The 19222-nt window shown below is 45.9% G+C and overlaps 1 protein-coding gene and 1 long non-coding RNA gene across 3 annotated transcripts in view; both read right to left on the bottom strand.

Annotated features, from left to right (window-relative positions):
• FAM214A (family with sequence similarity 214 member A) overlaps positions 1-6513 on the bottom strand; it is a 47421-nt gene extending 40908 nt beyond the window's left edge. Inside the window, exon 1 of one of the 2 annotated variants that reach the window (XM_040570281.1) lies at positions 6418-6513. Coding sequence is in view for 1 of the 2 variants with exons in the window: in XM_040570278.1 (XP_040426212.1) it covers positions 5464-5479 (16 nt within the window). In the remaining variant the exon portion in view is untranslated. Of the gene's footprint in view, positions 1-5463; positions 6130-6417 lie in introns of those variants that run through there. The other variant, XM_040570278.1, reaches the window with a different exon arrangement.
• Positions 6514-9818: 3305 nt separating this feature from the next.
• Positions 9819-17229, bottom strand: LOC121076234. Its single transcript, XR_005823406.1, has 4 exons — positions 17141-17229; positions 15987-16059; positions 13414-13526; positions 9819-12793 (listed from the first exon to the last, which is right to left on the bottom strand). It is a non-coding gene; the product is annotated as an uncharacterized LOC121076234 (long non-coding RNA).
• Positions 17230-19222: the final 1993 nt, after the last annotated feature.

The following is a 19222-nucleotide window of genomic DNA, read 5'->3' on the forward strand; positions in this document are numbered from 1 at the left end:
TCTCATCTGGCAAGCCAAAGTTTCTCACTTCAGCAAGTGAAGAATATAGTCAGAAAGGTCAGTTATATAGCCCAAGCCTTGGCATAGCCACAAGACCCAAAATACCCCTGTAAATGCTTCTCAGTGTCAGTTTCATCAGCAGGAGCCCCTCCGAAAGTGGCTAGTAGGGACAAAACCAGTCAACCACCACCACCAAAATAGCTTTTTACTAGTATGGTTTGTTTTCCCTGAGGGTCAGACAAAGAACAACGACTACTGAACACCGATAACAGCTCTCTTCCAACACAAGAGCTGGTCCTACAACGAGGACTTGCCTCACTATTGATATCTAGGCACACACTGCACAACAGGGAGAAAAACCTTAACATAAACAGGTATTTTAAATCAAAACTTAAGGTTTTCTGATTCTGCAAATGAGTACCACTAGATTTATTTTTGGAAGAAAAAAGATGAGCACCGAAAAGCTAAGAATTCCCCTATTTTTTTTTTTAAGCGGAAATTTAATAGAAGAGCATATATTCCTATTTCCTGGGGGCAAGGACAGAGTAATATTGAAAATAATCTAGACTCTACCCTCAACTAAAAGGGAAAAAAAAAAAAAAAGGCTTACATTCCTGTTCACTCATCCTCTATCACTGTGCCTGCACATTATGTGCTATCAGGACAAATCTGCTCCCCCCAAAGATTAGGTGTAGATGGCTTCATGCCGTACAAAGGGAATCTGAGTGTAATATCCTGACCACCTGCCAGCATGGTTTATTTGTTTTTATCCTAAATAGTTTTAGTCTCTTTTAAAGAATAAGCTGTTTTTATTTGAAAGTAATCTACATAGGAAAAGCAGGCACATACCCACCCTTTCCTGCCCTTGGCTGCTAGCCCCCTTCTCTTCACGCACCTTTTCGTGTTCGAGAGGTGCTGGAGCACAGCAGGGTATTTTTGCCAGAAATGCTTCCTCCTGGGCCAGGAAGCGGCGTCACCTCCAGCTCATTATCACACAACCTGCACTTACCTGTGGCAGCCAAGCCAGAAACATTGCTGAAACACTTTTGGGGTGACAGCTCGGCTGAGCAGGAAGTACCTCATCTCCAGTTTATTACTTTGTTTACTGTCTGCATCCTTCTACCACCAAAAAAAGTTAAGTGCTTTGTGATGTTTCCCTGAGAAGATATTATTATAAAATTAAAGTGTCTGTATCGCAGTGCAATACAGAACACTAAAATACCACTCATCCCTTTTCAAGAGGTATTTTCACTTCTGGATCCACATAGTCCACAACACATCTTTGCAAACAAGTTTTTCACAAATTTTTCCATGGAAGAGTTAATACAGGCTACAAAACTAAGTTTTTTGTTTTTTCTTTTAAAACAAGGACCTTACCTGACCTCCTAACTTAAAGTAACTCCACAACCCCTCGCTCGCTTCCTTCAAGAACACACGCCCGCCCCATTCTTCCTCATAAGAATTTGAAGAAGAGCATTCAAATCAACTTTTCAGCTTCATCAGTTTCCCCTCCAGCTTTCCTTGCAGATACACCCAGAACTCCTTCAGGTGTTTCCAAAATGAGGCAGCAACCAGCATGCTGCTTAACCGAAGAGTTAGCTCTTTCCATGCACCCAACGAGGTGCAAGAAAGTCTCTTAACCCAGTTACTGCAAACAGACCCAGAGGCATATATCTGAGTTTGACTTGCAAAGAAGGAAGGAGAGGAGAAGAGGCAATCTTCAGACTTGTTCCTCTCTTGTAGGCAGAAAGCCATTTCCTTAAATTAGGATAGTCTCAAGGAGGGAACTGATGCTTCAGAATGTAAAACAACCGCTTTTTGCTTGATTTGTAAGTGAGAACGGAATAGTCTCTACACAGACAAAACGTATCAGAGGAAGAAATAAAGCAAGGTAATAAAAAGTAAGAAAAGACTAGAATAAGGTGATAAAAACTAGCCGTAATGAATTCAAAGACAAACAAGCCTGTCTTCCTCCTTTAACTGATCATTCATGCAGGGCTGGGGGCGGTGGGGGGAAGGAAGGAGCAGCAACTCGGAGCCATTTAGACCATAGTAAGACTTTTGATGTCGTGTAACATTCCCACAGTAAAAATATCACTACACTGTCGATTCATCTAAACCACAAGATTTTTTCCAGTTGTGCACCAAGTGTACTCCAAGGGTACAAAACAAGCCATCCGAGTTTGGCAGTATGCTATCGCCCTGACATTGTGCAATGTTTTCATTAACTCCGATGGTGAAACAGTGTGTTTATACAGTTTATGAACAAAGCTCAACGGGAAGAGTCTGTGAGCACTCTGCTGTGAATTCTAGTTCTGTCTTCCAAACTCAATAAGCTGGTGAAGCGATCTGAAGTCATTAGAGTCAAGTTCAATAGAAGCAACAGCGAAGCTTTGTACTTGAGAAAGGAAACAGAGCTCCAAACACGCGACACGAAGCAGCTGACCAGGCAGCTGTACGACACAACTAAATTGTGATGGTATCACGAATCAAAGCGAGGTAAGCTGACACGTTCTTACTGCAGAAAGACAAAACCCAAAACGGAACCTTACTCCAAAAGCACTGGAAGAAAGAGAAAGTTCCTTCTTTTCACTGGCACTGGTGAAGCCTCAGCTCAAGCAACGCGACTGCCGTATTTTAAGATGCTTCGACACTTCCCATTAGGAATGCCACCATAGGAAAGGCAGAGCCAAGCAGCCAGCAGTAGCTTGCTTACTGCATCGCCCAGACCCAGAATAGAGGGATTTACATGGACGTGCCCAGAGCAGCCACTGCCCCTGCACACCGACACCCCACCTGACGGATGGTCACGGGACATGCCCTGCACGTGCATGGCGAAGGAAGAAATCAGCTTTGAAGGCGCAAGTAAGAACACGACCACATCTTTTCCTGACTCACGAAACTGCTCCACGGGTTTGCCTTACAACACCCCACTTCCTCCACACTGCTCTCAAATATTGCACGTTTTTATCTGTAATTTTCAAACTTTCCTTATTATAAAGAGAGGTAGTAAGTTTACCTTTGGGCCAGATTTCTTTGCTTAACAAAAATTTCCCTTTTTCCTTATTTTTTCCCTCACACCTCTCACCTCCTTAAGCTGAAATATTCTACAACATTTCTCCCCCATTAGAGATGTGGTTGCAAAATTAGGTTTCCCCTTCCCTCCCCTGTACCACCCATCTCTGCTGGTGACAACCAGAATCTTACTGGTATAGTAAGGCTAAACAATAGCATCTCCCAACACATCTGGGCATTACAATCTTAAGCATAGTTTTAAGTGTAATTCTAATTACAAGAGCCATGCACCTCGGCTGCAAGCGAATTCTGATATAATTGTGCAAATGAAAAAAAAAAATTAGTTTCAAGTCTTTTCAGGTCTGTTTCTGTTTCCCATGCTCTGTGGATCTGCAGTCCTCTCAGGGCTTGAAGGCCTGCAGGAAAGCAAAGACTGGCGAGCTGAGTGGTCTGCCTCCCCTCTGCCCTCCGCTATTAATTCCCCGCGACTGGAAGCAGGTGACTGCACACTTGACTGCTTGTATCCTGGGGTGCAGCTGCTATGCAGAAAGCAGCACACGTAAACATTTGCATGATTCGTGCCTTTGCGGGCCGCATGTGGCATTTAGGCAGCACTTTCACAACCCCCCTTTGTGCATGGTATTACTCTATTATATTAGCACACAGTTAAGCTGGAGGCATTTACTAAAACGGCTGGAGATACTTGCCAATGTTTGCCAAGATCAATGATTTGATTTCATTTCAGATGAATTCAGATTTTTGTTAGTTACCTTAAAAGAATTAAGACATTACTTCTGATACATTTCACACTTTTTGCCATAGAGGTTTTATAATGGATAGGACTCTCAATTAATTAACCACTAGATTCTGGGGGAGGGGGAGCAAAAACTAGCAACTTGCTTTCTTAATAATTTTGGTTCCCTCCACATGAGATTAGTTTAAAAAGGCATCTGATCACTTATTATACAGCAGCTAGAGATGTTTTCATTGTTCTAATATTTTCTGCCTAAAGATCAACGAATAGAATAGACAAAGGTCATACGGAGGTTTTAGATTGCTATAGCAGAATATTTTAAAGCTGCAAGTATTGACTTGGTTTTTATCTGATGTTGAAGTTTTCCTCCATCTTGACAATAGGTAGTTTTCAAACTTCAGTTTCTAATATTAAAACCTAAAGAGATTCTAAAAACAACCTGCTTTGATGCAGTCAATCGTGAAGTTTTAAGCAATTAAGAAACAGGAACAGCAAAGAAGAAAGCCCATTTCAACCCCCCAGTATTTAAATCACATTAATTTATGCATACATTTACAAATTAACCCTGTACTATGTACGTGCTATTGTCACACCACATAATTGTTACAGCATATACATCCATAAAATCCACCTAAGAGTGGTCAATTGTGCAGTGTGTCTGTTAGCAAACGTGTCATTAACAAACCTAATTAAGATGGGTATGTCATGTAAGTGTTAGCGTTTAACAGATGGCTATCTAAGCTATATTAAAGTGTTTCTCAAAACACCAGAGTGATTATAACACAAAATTAGTGTGTTTTTAAAACTGAAAGCAACCAGGTAAACAATAGAATCATCAAAACTTTAAGAAACCCAAATATCTAAGCAAGGATTTATTTTAATTAATGCTCACAATTACACAATATGCCCAAATAATAAGATTTGCCTTTTTTAAATAATCTTGCTTTAACTAACAGGAATCAATAATCACTGCTCATGTGGTTCAAAATAGAAGTCATGACATATTTCCAACTCTAGGGGCATCAGCAGCTGTTGCTACACTGCAAAAGAGCTGAAGTATTATAAACATATACGTAGACAAGCGACTTTATTTTTCTGCAAAAGCAGATGCCAGTAAGCAAGACAATAACAGCAACCAAATGACCATGAAAAAAGAGTATTTTAGCACGCTTTTTCTGATGCATCTCCTTCGTAACCGGAACAAAAACCATTGTTGGATTGAAAAACAAACACACCAGATATAAGATGTAAATTATTTTCAGGGTGTTTTGCAGCGATACTGACGTTTTTGTCCAGGTGCTGACACTGCCTATAGATGCCCGATTTGCCTTTGACCGGCTCTTGCTCCAGCACTACAGTTCTGTGCTACCTGGCTGGCTATAATTGACATACAAACTGCACCGCTGCCAGAGAGAAAGAGGTTTGCTACGGTGTTTTGTCTCGTTTTCATCCAATCAAGGCAGGGTAAAAAACGAAGGACGAGCAGGACAGTGCTGTTAATTATCTTCAGAACCTACCTTCGCAGTACCACGCTCCCATTAGCATTTCCCGAGTTGAACCCGAGCAGCTGTGTTCTCTCCCATCCCCCCGGACGACACGGGAGGGGATGGGGAAATTGAGCAATAACACAAGAACAGCACGACGCGCTACTTCACGGATAAACGCCCGAAATTAAATCTCAGTAACTCGTTTACCTCGTTCGGGCTTCATCTTCTCTGCTTCTCCAGAGCTCGGAAACGAGCTTGAACGATTTGCTCGCTGTCCTGGCGAAGACCCGCTGACTGCCTCGAGCCAGCGATATTTTGGGGATAAAAACACCCAACCGCGCCCGGGCGCGCCGCCGGGGCTGCCGAGACGGCGCGGCTAGCAGCCGGGCCCCCCGGCTCGCATCGCTGCGGGCAGAGCCGAGCCGAGCCGAGCCGAACCGAGCCCGCCTCCCCGCGCCTCGCCAGGGTGTCCTCCCGTGACACGGCGGCGGGGCGGCTCTATTTATAACCTGCCGGGGACGAGCCCCACGACAACAAGCCCCGGCTCACCCCCGGCCGGCCGCGCCTCTGAGTCACGGCGCCGCGGGCGCTGCCGGCCGGGCGCTGCCCCCCTCCGGCCGCTCCGAGGCCCCGGCCCCGCTCCCGGCCCCTCAGCGGCCGGCGGCTGGCGGCGGGGCGCTGCGCGGCGCCTCCATCCCCGGCCCCGCCGCCGCCACCCGCCCCCGCCTGCGCCTCAGCCGCGGCCCCGGCCCTGCCTCCGCCTCCTCGCCGCCGCCGCCTGCCTGACTGACGGGCGGGCGGGCGGACCGCCGGGCTACCGCCCTCCTCCTCCTCCGCCTCCTCCCCGCCGCGGCGCGGGGCACGCACATCCCGGCACGCGCATCCCCGCCCGCCGGGCCCCGCCGGGCCCCGCAGCCCGCAGGGGGAGCGCAGGGGCGGCGCCGCCCTCCCGCGGGGCCCCGCCGAGCCCCGGGCCGGGCCGGGCCGAGCCCGCCGCCCGCCTCACGTGCATTGCGGCAGCCAATCCGCTGCCCTCACTTCCGCCCGCCGCCGCCGTGCTCGGTTGCCGTGGCAACGCGGTGCCGGCCGCGGCCTGCCCGTGGGCGCGCTGCCCGCCCGGGGTGGCGGCAGGCCTGGCGGCCGGGGCGGCCCCGCACTCACCGGCCCCGCGGACGCTCCCTTCCGCCGCCGGCCGTTGCCCGGTGTCCCTCCAGGAGCCGTGTGGCTGCGCCCCGGCTCTGTGTATTTCCACACAGGAGCGTGCCCGCCGCTGCAGGCACACGTGTCTATATATACACGTACATACACGTACACACACAGAGGTGCGAAGCGCCCCACCCGCTGGGCCCCGGGCCGCCCTGCCCGCCCCCAGCTCGCTCAGCCCTGCCAGAGGAGCCGTGAAGGAGGGGAGGCCTTGGTCGTGTCCTCCGCCCTGGCACCATTAACTGCCACAGTCTGTAGCTGCTTCACGCTCACTTCACACCGATAACCATGCTGGGTAGGAAGGCAATGAAGCCAGCCGTGCTGCGGTTACACAACTGCGTTAATCCACCAGAAATTCAAGTTTCCCCATAAGGGATGGGCAGGCTCCATCCTTCGTTTCGAGGCCTGTGGGACTGCACGGCAAAGCACGTCAGGAACCTGCTCTGCTGAGAGCAAACCTCCCTGTGGCCATCAGTACTTTCCGCTCCCCGCGCCAGCTCCGGCAGAACCCACGGGCAAATGCTAATTGCTAATGCTAGGACAGGCACTTGAGAACACCATCCATTCAGGTGTGCCAGGATCCCTGTATATGCTTAGGATAAGCACAGCCACCTTCCTCTCACAGACAGATGATCAGCCACTGACACTGCAAAGCATGTACAAATTCATTACAACTCCATTCTACGCTATTTGCCTTACGTAAACCATGCCTATTTCCCTCTCTCATTTATCAGATGTACAGCTTTATACTGGGCAGGTGCTTCAGGGAATAAACTGTCCAGTAAACACCTCTCTGTTCAGCCATACCCCCGAATACGTAGGCCAGTAGGAGTATCACATGCAGTGCTTTGATATTACACTCACAAGTACATGAGTGTCACTTCTGTCTCTGTGTGACTCCTGCATACGTGTTTGGCAATTACAGACCTCAGAGCTCTCTGGCGGATGCAATATAATTGCAAATGTGGCAATCCAGAATTATAAAAAGAGGAATTTGACTGAGCAACAACTAGTGTGTGTGTGTGTATGTATGCATATGTGAAGATGAGCATGACTACACAGAGCATGATTCAGTCTCCTGTCAGATCCTCCCACTGGTGATAGTCATCCAAATGAAAAGTCACATCCTTTACGCCACTAATTGTTGCTGTAAAATATTGCAAATTAGCTTGTAGCTTGTTCTAATATTGGTTTTACAATCAAAAATGAATCTGTCTTTCTACTGATTAAATGCAACTGTAGCTATTTAACTGTTATGCGTCACATAGTTTTTAATTTTTAATCATTTTTAAAGTCTTAATCTCTATTTGGCATTTTTTTAACAACTGACCAGGCACAGATAGGCCCAACTTCCGAGAAAATATTTTCTCAAAGCACTTTTCCCCCAATGTTTTCTTAACTAATTTGCCAAATAGTAAGTGCAGTTTCCAGTTTCTTCATAATTCAGGCCAATGGGAAATATAGGTACCAGCCTGAAAACTGTTTATCATAGGAAAAGGAGACCATTCTAAGGGATATGACAAGAGTAAGCCAGGTTTGATGTGCAGGGTCCTGGTGTACATGGCTCTGTATGAGAATTCAGGGTCAGCTTCTCCTGTTGACTCAGACCATTTCTGGACCCAGCGTGCAAGGGGTATGTTTGGTCCTGCTTTACTTCAGAGAAGAAAGGACTCTTTCCCTTTTGATCACACAGACATATATCTAGAATAATGATAACTAAATAAAGAGAGAAAATTAAGACTGATCAGAAAGATCTAATTTTGTAATATTTCATGGATAATACTAAAAGCAAATTAAGGATGAACACACCAAAGATGTGGATTCAGTTTGGATACAGTGACTAAAAATGGCCTTGAACTCATAACTTTCCTCCCAGTCAGCGACCAAATGATGAGCACTGCATGAATATGCAGAGAAAATATGGCATAAGGGGATTCAGCCATGAGAATTCGCTTACGCATACTTGAAAATTATTTAAGAACAATGACAGCACTGAAACTGGTTTCTGACCTGAGAAGCCAAACATGAAGTTAAAGCATCTGAAAAACGTATGGCTGCATTACATGTCACACAAAAGCAGGATTAGTTTAGAAATACTAACAGATCTGTAACTGCCAAGCCTAAATCAACACATACTTCTGTGAGCACATGCATGAACAAAACTTGGTTTCTTATCAGTTTACATCTCACAGCTGATTAGCTTTGGTGTCTACACAGGTGAGAGCTTATGCTGCAGTGCCTGTGCGGACACAGCGGCTCTCACATATCTATAGTCTCTGGTGCTGAAAAGTGTGAGTTTCCGTGGGAGCCTCATTCTCTGTAGAAACATTAACAAGGCCATCAGATTTTTTAAAAACACTACTTAGGGCAGCGTGACACAATGTTCTCACCTATGTCTTGTTCCCAGAAATGTAAGAATAAGCCTCGTTTGTTACAGGAAGTTTTGTTGTTGTTTGTTTTTTTTTTTTTTTTTTTTTTTTTTTTTTAACTTAAAAATAAAAAGTTTCTTCAAGATAAATGTATGTCTGTGCTTTCTTTCAGAACTTCAGCACTCTACACTTTTGGTAACTGTCCCTGCAACCAGGAACAAAGTGTGTTTTTGGTTTTAGCCCAAGTGTCTTTTTGGCATTAATTGTCACAGAACTGATGTCTGATGCAGCAGATCAAGATTCCTGCAATTCCTGCAGATAATTACTGCCGGCTAAGTGGCATAGCACAACTGCTTTTGACATGCTTGCCTCTGTGGTAAAAAAAATCACCACACTTGGGAGAATATTAGAGCCAAAGGATGAAGTTAGACAATCTGAAATAGACTAGGGGATACAGTCTGCAGTGAAACAAACTTGAAATGTGCTAAAAAAAATTACGAAGAATCAACTGTAATTTAATTGTTAAAAGTAGTAACCACTTTGGAAAAAGCATTAAAATAGAAATGAGTTATGTGCTTGTAGGAATGTATTAATCTGTAGGAACAGAAGAGCCAACTGCTACTGAATTATAAACCCATGTAATTAAAGTGCCATATGTTCTAAATGTTTAGTTTTAGGGTTTATAGTCATTTTGGGGTTGGTTTTTAATTAATCAATATATACAGATAAGTGAGTCTAGTTGAATGGAAGAGAATTCTTCCTCATATTTCTTTCTCAAGATGCCTATAACCACAGTAACAAGCTTGAACAAAATGTCTTCCCTGTGTCTGCCATCCTTCGTGTTACAGCCATTGACTTCAGCCTCCTTCTGAGCGTACATTTTAGCCTCATTCACCTTTATTTAACAGCTAGATTTAAGTATTTTAGTAGCATCAACCTAAACAGATCAAAAAATGCATTAAAATTGCCTAAAATGCATTTCTCATCCTCAGAGTTTCCAGGCAGCACGGCCTGTGATGTCACAGAGATACTACAGGGGCAGTAAGGCAGCGCACCCAGAGCTCATCCACGGGATCCTTTCACCCTTACCCGAGAGGCAGGAAGATCTTGTTGGTGGGAGCCACGGAGGTGGTTCTGTTCTGTGCTTATCACAAGTTATTCTTTGCCTGTGCACAAGTTCCTCCACTACTGTTCTCACCAGCATAATTTTGAGCAGCCCTTAGGCCTCTCCCAGTTACGTTTTGGCTCATCTCAGGATCAAAGAGAGGAAAATAAATTCCTCTAATCTTTTCATTTTGAATCCCCAAACAGACTGTCGTATCAAAGTCTGGCAAGATGGACTATATTCATATAATACAGAGCACTACGTGATGAGACTCTGTGTACTGGGTACATACTGACACAGTTACAGAAAGGGATAGGAAATGAAAACCTTCAACCCAGGATGTTCAGCACTGGCCTGCAATATTTGGGCATTTAAATAAGAACAACCTGATTTTAAAAGGAAAATTAATCTTCAGATCCCATTGACTTTGGCAGAATCCATAGCATTTTTAAAAACCTGCTCACCTCTACTGAAATTCCTAATTATGGAAATAGGCACCTAATTTTAGATATGTTTTGAAAACGTTAGCCTATGGGCTTGATTTTCTGCTCTCCCTGGTATAAATGCTTCAATCGAGTCCATGGATTTAGTTTCACAGAAAACCTGCCACGTGACTGGAAAATCAGGCTCTATGGCAGGGTAGGAACAAGAGAATTTTTGTTGTCTTTCTTCGAAACACAGATCACGGGCCTGGTGCTAAATATTTTGAACAAAGTAAACAAGAAAATGTAAATCAGTAGGTGCTCTGCTGTTAGACCCTGGCATTTGCTAACATACAGAGATTTATATTTTCACATAGTTCCTACCAAAAACTTCCACTGCTTAATTTCACTACCGTTAGGCCCTTTTAAAGCAAAAATATACAGCTATTATCATGTTCTTAGCTCTTAAATTAACTTCTTGAAATGATTTACATGACTTCTGATATTTTTTCCCCCGTGCTCTTAAATTCCTTTATTTTCCCAGCAGGACTTTCTCACTGGAGACACAGCCAAGGCTAAGTTAGGAGGGAACTATGAGAACAATGGAGCAATAACTGCACTCCTCTCAAAAGGAAAGCTTATACTCCTTGCCAGAAATCATTTCCTGGACTCCACACTTTGCTGCTAGACCTTGCTCACATACAGCAGATTCCTTTAGTTGGAAGCAATCCCTGTCCTGTGCTGCTCCTCCAGTTCCTTGATCCCATGGGATGCCCTGTGCCTTCTCTGCTTTTCCGGCAGCAGTGGCAGGTGCTCAGCCCTGCTGGGGATGGGATCTCTTCTTCCGCCACTGTTGCAGGGAGCACAGTCCAACAGTTTGGTCTTTTTTGCCAGCTGAAGCCTGCTTTTCCATAATCCCCTTTGGAAACAGTGACTTGTATAATCTCTTCTCTGTTTGGAGCACCTCCTAAAATGATGTTTCATAAACCTCATATGCTTCTTTAGTAACTGCGCTGTGATGCATAATTAGATACAAGCTCAGAACTAATGCAGCTGTCTCTCAGAAGGGGTGACTGATGGGAACGGAAACACACAAGTAGGAAGATAAAGGCACGTAAAGGTCCTGCTTTACAAAAAGGCTAAGTTCTATGTAAATGTCAATGCAGGCAGACAGCTCCTCAGAAAGAGTGCAGCAGTTAGCCTTCACTGCATCAGCACTTCACGAATCATGCGGTAATACACTGAAAAGTAAACTGTATACTTGTGAATAGATCATTAATTTCTGAAAGAGAGGGAAATTCTGTTTTACATAAAAGATCTTTTCTTTGGCTGTAATATTCATTCTAGACTGGAAACAGTATTTTTCTTTAATATTTTTTCAAGGGGATTGTGCAAGTTCACTGATGAATGCTAACGTTACACAATGTTTACCCAGGACTAAACTTGATGGAAACATGAATCAGAAAATTTATAGGTTTCCATAGGAAAACTGAAGTTTCTGTAGCAGCAGCAAGCCCCAACATTCCCCAAACAGAAGCTAGAGAAATATATTTGCCAAGAGAAACAGCAAAATGTTGTCAACAGCAGAAGTTTGGGGGAAAGCAGAAGCACAAGAACTGTTTCCAGCCTAAGTCATCTCTCGCCACTCAGCACTGACAGTTTACTCTTGAGCAGGCACATCCAGAGGCTATGCCTCTGCTGCTTGTTTCAGTGACCCGGCAGGAATCCAAGCACCCTATTTATATTATTTCTATTAATTTCAGTGGAAAGTGGGTGAATAACACTTGGAAGGCAGCGTTTGGAGTTTTGCAATGCTGTATTTTCTATTGCTAATGGCTTGATCCATCTTGCAATAATTTCCAGTGCACTCCTGCACAAGTAATTGCACTGAGTTAATTGTTGGTGTAGCTCCATCGGGTAGGAGTTCACGAAGTTCAGCCTCTGATGCCTCCGCCAGCCCTGTTTACTTTCCCTCTCACAGTGCAGCAGCTGGCAGGGCTGCTCCCCGCTCGTGGCTTACCACCCTGCCGCAGGAGCCGGCACTTCCCAGCCCGCTTCTCCGGCTCAGGCAGCTCTCCTCTCCACCAGGACTCATGTTCACACCCTTTGCCCTCGCATGACTCCACTGCTGCAGGCGGCTCACCTGGAGCTTGTACCAGAACCACCTTTTGGCAAGTTTCTCTGCACAGCTCTCTGATGACTTGCCATCTCGTTCACCATCTGCCAGGCAGGCTCGTGGACGCGTCCAGGCTCAGGCAGTGCTCATCCTCCCCAGCAGGATGATGGCTTGCTGCTGGATGCATCCTCCATCAAATCGGTACCCATTTCACAGGAAAGCCTGACGGGCACAGGTGGAGCAGAGCCAGCATCCCTTTAAAATACCACCTAAAGGTGGTACACCTCACCATGCCAATAGAGCTGCTCCACCTGTGAGAGAACTGACACAGTGAGCACATTCACAACATAAGAATTACTTCAGCTACACTGGTGAGGATATTGAAATTACAGATGACTTCCTATGTGCATTGTAAATGAAAAGCATAAGTCCTTTACATAGTGAAGCAATTACCTTGCCGGAACAACAAGTCCAGCCTACGGTTCCACCCAGGCTAAATTAATACCACAGCTCCTATTAGGCTTACGAGAGAGTAGGACAGGAAAGTAGCACACTGTTAAATGCAGAGCAATATTTAATGTACCACACGTGTGGTTTACAAGAGAAGCTGCATATTATTTACCAAAGTAGACAGTGAGTTGGGGTTTATTAGGTAAATGCCAGAGCTATTGCAAAACTGCCATGGCCTGGTTCTAGAAGTTGTAGGTGTGTAGTTATTAGCTAGAGTCCTTCTAATATATTCATGGCCATTCAGTGACATATACTGTGTTAATAGTAAAGACTGAATAGAAATGGCATCAAACAGAAAGGGTTGCACATAGAGTCATCAGGACTTTTTTTCAGTATAAACGTATGAAAATTACCCACAATTAGGTTTCACTGGTTCCCAGTTCGGGGATTTTTTTTTTCCTTTTTTAGATTCCCCAAAATTCCACTCATTACCTGCTTTCCTGTAGCTGTATAGCCCGTGGTGATGAGCACAGTGGTTTACCTTGCTCCTTGGCAGGGTTGCTTGTGTCAGTTCCCAGCTGCATTCTCTCAGTGTCCCAGACCTCCTGTGATAAAGAGCAAGCCTACATCACCCCAAGGGTAATGTTTGTAAACTTAACTTATTTTGGTTTACAGTAATCTTTTCAGGAGTCTAACAGTCTCTGGAAATTGAGAGTATAATAGCAACTACAGAAAAAAGGGGAGGGGCATGAAAAGCTGGACACTGAAAGGCTTGATTCTACTTTGTGGGGTAAAAAATACATCTGTGGCTGGCAAATGTCATCAGTGCTGAAATCCATGGCCCACATACAAAGGTCAACTCCCCTTAATACAGAGGGAGCTAGGATTTCAGCTTGGGCTATATTGTGTAGTGCTTTCTTTGCTCCTTTTACACTAGTTAAACTGTAATTGCAATCCCTAGTTGATTTATTCTCATGTTGCATAACATTATTTGAAGTGGAAGGAAAATTGACATTCATGCAAGGATCTCAAAGGCAATAAAGTACAGCATGTATACTGAAAAAAAAACTAGCAGTAAGTTCTTAAATTGCTTACCTTTGGATGTCAATTAAAACTTGAAAATAAAAGAGATCATGGTATGCGTTTATAGTGAAGTCAATGTTTATTTAATTTGGCTATTTATTTTTTTTTAAAACTAGCAGGACAGTTAAAACATTGTTGCACTATCTTTGCTTGTATTGCTTTTGGCTCCTTCTGAATTTCTTGGTTAACTTATTTTCCCTTTAAGTTGCTTAACTGAGTTTCTTTCTTTGCACAAAACATAAGCAGCTTTGCTGCCTCACCAACACAGAGCCTGATTGTTCTCCTGCTGACATCAGTGCAAGTCAGCAGTGACCCCACCACACTCTGTAGAATCACATCGATGTACAGGTGACGTCAGAGATACAGCAATCAAAGCCCTTGTTTCAAAGTTGATTGTTTTTGCTTAAAAGAGAAAAGATAAGTACAGAACACATTTGTTTTGCTTCTTAACTGAAATGTCAAATAAGTGCTGCAGTTCTGGCATCTGCTCCATGTGGGATTTGCACACAGGGATCACGTTGCAGAAAACAGGGCCCTAGTCACAAACATGCTAAGGGTCCATGGCCTTGATCTGAGGATCTTTAAGAAAGGGGGAGGGCTTCGCCCCTGTTTGTTTGCTGTCATTGAGACTTTTTTCCACTGCACAGAGCCAATAGCAAGCCACCGTGGGCTGTCAGCAATAAAGCCCCGGCAACAAACACGTGCTGCATTTAAAGCCCTTCCTCAGCTGCTTCTCCGAGTCGATCGCCCTGCTTACCTAGTGCTTTCAGCTTTTCACTCGGCCAATGAAACACGTCACCTCAAGACTTGCAGTCTTTTTTCTTTCCCTTTAAACAAAGAGGTACATTGCTTGTGAGAGGGACGGAGGGGGAGCTGGGGAGAGGATACAGGCACTGGGCTGTCCTAGGAGGCTGCTGTATGCTGCAGCATCGTTGGGACTGCCCCAGCTCAGGGCAGTGCCTTCCAGACACCCCAGCACAGCCTTGACTTGCGAAGGCACAAGTGGTGCAGAGTCCCTTTTCTCCCCGGCTCTGGTCTAGCGCTGAATCTTAATCCCCAGGTTGCTATCAGACTTCTCAGTTTACCCCTCTCATGTTTATGAGGCAGGACACAGGGCCCTCGTTGCAGAGCCCTGCCCCAGCACCAGGCACCCAGCACCCCGTGGGGCCACCCCCTTGGCCACTCGCCTCGCACCCAGCGGCTGCTGGCATCTCTCTTCCCCTCTGCAGCTTTCCAGCCGTGGCGCTTGTTTGCACTGCGGCACTTCCCGCTCCGATAACAGCTGCCTCCATCTACGCGAGAGGTGCCCCCAAGCTGTACCTGGCAGCAGCTCCGAGCACTCGGACAACATGGGCTCCCCAGCACTTGCAGGGCTTTAGCGGGGATTATTTGGTGCTGCTTACGCAAACTGGAGCCGCCCAACCTTGTGGGCACACCTGCCTTTCATCCCCAGCATTAAAGGAAAGATTTACAGGTGGCATCTGAACCGAAACACGGGCTTTTTTTGCATCGTTACTCAAGAAGCAGAAGTACCACAGGTGTCAATCAATGCCTTATACACGCATTGCCCAGCCAAGCCCTAACCCAAAATTTGTTCACAAAACATCTGAGCTGCTGCAATGTGTGGAGAAACTGCAGCCTGTGCTAAACAGAAAGCCCAGAGGCTCCCTCACGCTTCTCTGAGGTGGGGAATATATGTTTTCAGTAGTGTAGTTACAAGGGGAAAAACAGGCAAAGGGGAGGTGAATGAAACAAGGGGAAAACAGCCGGCGCTGTGGGCGAAGATGGACAGCTGGATGCAGGCAGGAGAGCAGAGCGCTCACCTCTGGCCCGGCCGTGGCGGAGCTCGCTGCCCTGGTGCCACGCTCACCAGGTGGCCAGGGCACCCCGCCAGCCCCCACCTCGAGGACGACGTAGGTTCGCGGTCCCAGCTGGTGACTCTGCATTTCTTCCCCCCTTCCATGTGAGATAACAGCACTCACCTTTGCAGAGCAGTAGCGTGGATGTCCCAGGCCACGTGCTGTCTCCGCTGCCATAAATCCAGGCTTAGATTAACTAGAGAACAAAAGGGTGGGGGGAACAGAAAGTGAATGCCCACCTAGCACAGAAAGAAGCTACACTGACAGAAGCATAATGAGGCAGTGGAAGCCACTTTGGCCGGTAGCTGCCCCGACCCATGGCCACACGGGCGGTGGGCATGCTCCAGCCCCCCAGGACAGCCCCAGGAGGACAGGCGACCCCAGCTCCCTACGCAGGTTCCTTCCCCGAGACCTTCGAGGAGCTGAAGCCCAGAGGGGAGGGCTGCCACTGTGCAACACTGGCTGCTTTATGGAGGGGAGACGAGCAGTGTTTACCTGCTGGGAGAGTTTGGGTTTCAGTATTTATTTTTTCATGGAACGGTCTCTGTGGAGCAATGAGGCTCCATTGTGTGCCACTTGCAGCAGGCATCAGAGACAAAATATTGTGCTCTGGAAAGGCAGGGCAAACACGTACACAAACAGAAAAGGGAGGTGGCTGACGTCCATACTTTAAAAAAAAAACAAAACTCATTGATGACTTGCTATCATTATCTTGTCAGCTATTCAGGAAATTTAAAACTCATTTTCATCACCATAAATCGCAAATGAAATACACATCAAGCATTAGAAGTGCCAAGTGAGTAGCTATGACTCTGATGCTTACACTGTGGTATTTTAAGCATCATTTGTCATTGAAAAAAGACAAAACATAAGAAAAATTATTGAGCTCAGTCAGAACGTCGTGTGTAGAAATACAGGCAGGGAGGAAAGGATGTAAGGACTTGCTGTAACTGTTGGTGAAAGGCTGCATGTTTTCAGTCATTTGTGTTTTTTCCTATGACATGCTTGCATGATTTCCCATCTAGTGGGATAGTTTGAAGAAACACCTTTTCACTCGCTAAGGAGTAGGCAGTGAAGTATACTTATATTTCAGTGCATGAAAAGAGAGCATTAAAAGTGTTTAGAGTATCGGTGTCAGCTGCACTGCTGCTAGTGACTGTGTGTTGCATCAAATACTCTCCTGCAGAGTATTTTCAACATGTATAAATGCAGAATCAGAATTAGAGGCTTGTTCTTAATTATAATTTGGATTTTCCAAAAATAAACACTATCCTAACCTCACCATCGCTGGCTTCAGTCGCAGGCCTCGTTTTTGGCAGCAGCTCCATCGACTTCACTCGCCTCTGGCTGCCTCTGAGGTCGATTTCAAATTCTTTTCAATCCAATCAAAAAAAAAAAGAAATAAGAGAACAGTGTTAAAGCACGGTTTTCTAACTTATAAAACATCAGTAAACTGAAAAATGAATAGCAAAGGCCATAAAGTAGAGTGAGGAATACAGAAAATACATTGTCTGAGAAACAGCCCTTTTCACGTTGCTGCTCCCAAGCCACGTGTGTGTACATTTTTGCACTAAAAACCCTTGAAAACACTGACTTCTCCATCTTTTCAGATTTCAATTTGTCATCGGGTGTTAGCAGATTATTTAGAGCACAAGCCTTCTAAACAGTCCCTTTGTTTTATATACATTAATTGCTCCTGCTGTCAGCCAGAGGGAGATGTATCACCAGCAGGATAATATATAAAGCTAAGTGCTGTTTTGCCAGGGAGAGCAGAAGAATATTCGGTGATTTTTATAGCACCTTCTCCCTAAGGCCCACAATGCACTTTACAAGTAAGATTGAATTAAGCTTGTCAGCAGTCTGTATGGGAGGTAAATATTTCTTTCCCTGTGTTGGGGAAGGGAAACTGAGGCATTAATATTAAGTCCTGAGCAAAACATTTAGCTGCATGCTTTCAAGCCCTTGAAACTTCTCACACAATTTAATTAAGCACATACCCAAGCGTCTTGCTGGAATAGTGCCTGAGAAGGATGCTACACCACACTGCCATATATCCTACAGCTGGAAAAACACCCCAGGTTCCCTATCACTCACTCTCTAGTGACAAGGACTTCTGTTTTAATCCACTGCTGACCCCAGAAGTGCAGCTGGAGGTCGGGTGGTTTGCTGCTGAGCATGCTGCTTCGGCGGAGCAGGTGGAGGTGAAGCTGCTCCGTGCTGAGCCAGCCCCAGGCCTGGTGGCAGGGCTGGGAGCAGCGGGCGGGCAGCAGCAGTGTGCCTACTCCCAGCCCCATGGCATTTCCAGGCTGGAGCTGCTAGGACACCCACAACAAGCCTCCGGCTGCGACCCCCCTGCTCTCTTTCCTAGGGGTCTAATTGCTATTTGCAGGCAGCCTGGTGGGATCGAGGAGGTGCTGCAGATTGCAGCTGTGTATTTATTCACAGGAACCAGGACCGGCACTGTTTTTTTGTTGTTATGCCAGGCTGTGAACTGCAGACATGGAGATGGGTGCACCCATGTGGGAAGGAGCTAGCTGCTGACCTGTTTGGATTGATTTGAGCCAACAGCATTTCTCTTGCAAGATGTGGCTCCCAAATGAATGCTGAGCTTGAGGAAGGGCACCTCCTGCCAAAAGGATGGCAGCAGAGGAGCACAGATGTGAGCACACTTGCCTGGCCTGAGGGATCACATCCCTGGGTGACGGCTGTGGGTCCCCTCCAGCACCTCAGGCACTGCCATTCGCTTCCTTGTGAGACAGCACTGACACCCAGACGCCGTGGTCTTGCTTCTGTCTCCTGCTGCACATGACTTCCTGCAATTCAGTGTTTGCCAAGTGAGGTGCAATGTAAAAACTACATGAAATATAAGAAAGGAACAATCTAAAGCACTTCTAAGGTCAAGTGACTTGAAAAAAACAGGGCTGTATAACGCTTCGGGGATTTTAAATCTGTTTTTAATGCATATGCTCATACTGATGACCCTGCGCAGCAAGCCTGAGATTGAAACAACCTTTTTAAATTAATATATGATGCATTATTATTAACACCGCACATACCCTAATTAAAGGGATAATAGGGAACATATCATCTGTTGGTTGCCGTGAGTGACACGCAGCTGGGAGCTAATTGCCTGGCCTCCCACAGGAGCAGATGGAGCCGAAGCAGCCGCAGGCACCCAGCCGATGCGAAGCCTGACACAAAGCCCCCTGCTCGGCAGCCACCTGCCCCGCGGGCAGGAACCTGGGGGCTTGGGAAAGTACCGCCAGTACCAGACCAGCGAGACCCTCAAAACTCAAGGCACTGACTTTTCATAGAAGAATAAATGCAGCCAGTAAATTTGGTGTGTCTGATGTGCCTCG

The sequence above is a fragment of the Cygnus olor genome, chromosome 11 (genome assembly GCF_009769625.2).
Source record: "Cygnus olor isolate bCygOlo1 chromosome 11, bCygOlo1.pri.v2, whole genome shotgun sequence".
Lineage (NCBI taxonomy): Eukaryota > Metazoa > Chordata > Aves > Anseriformes > Anatidae > Cygnus > Cygnus olor.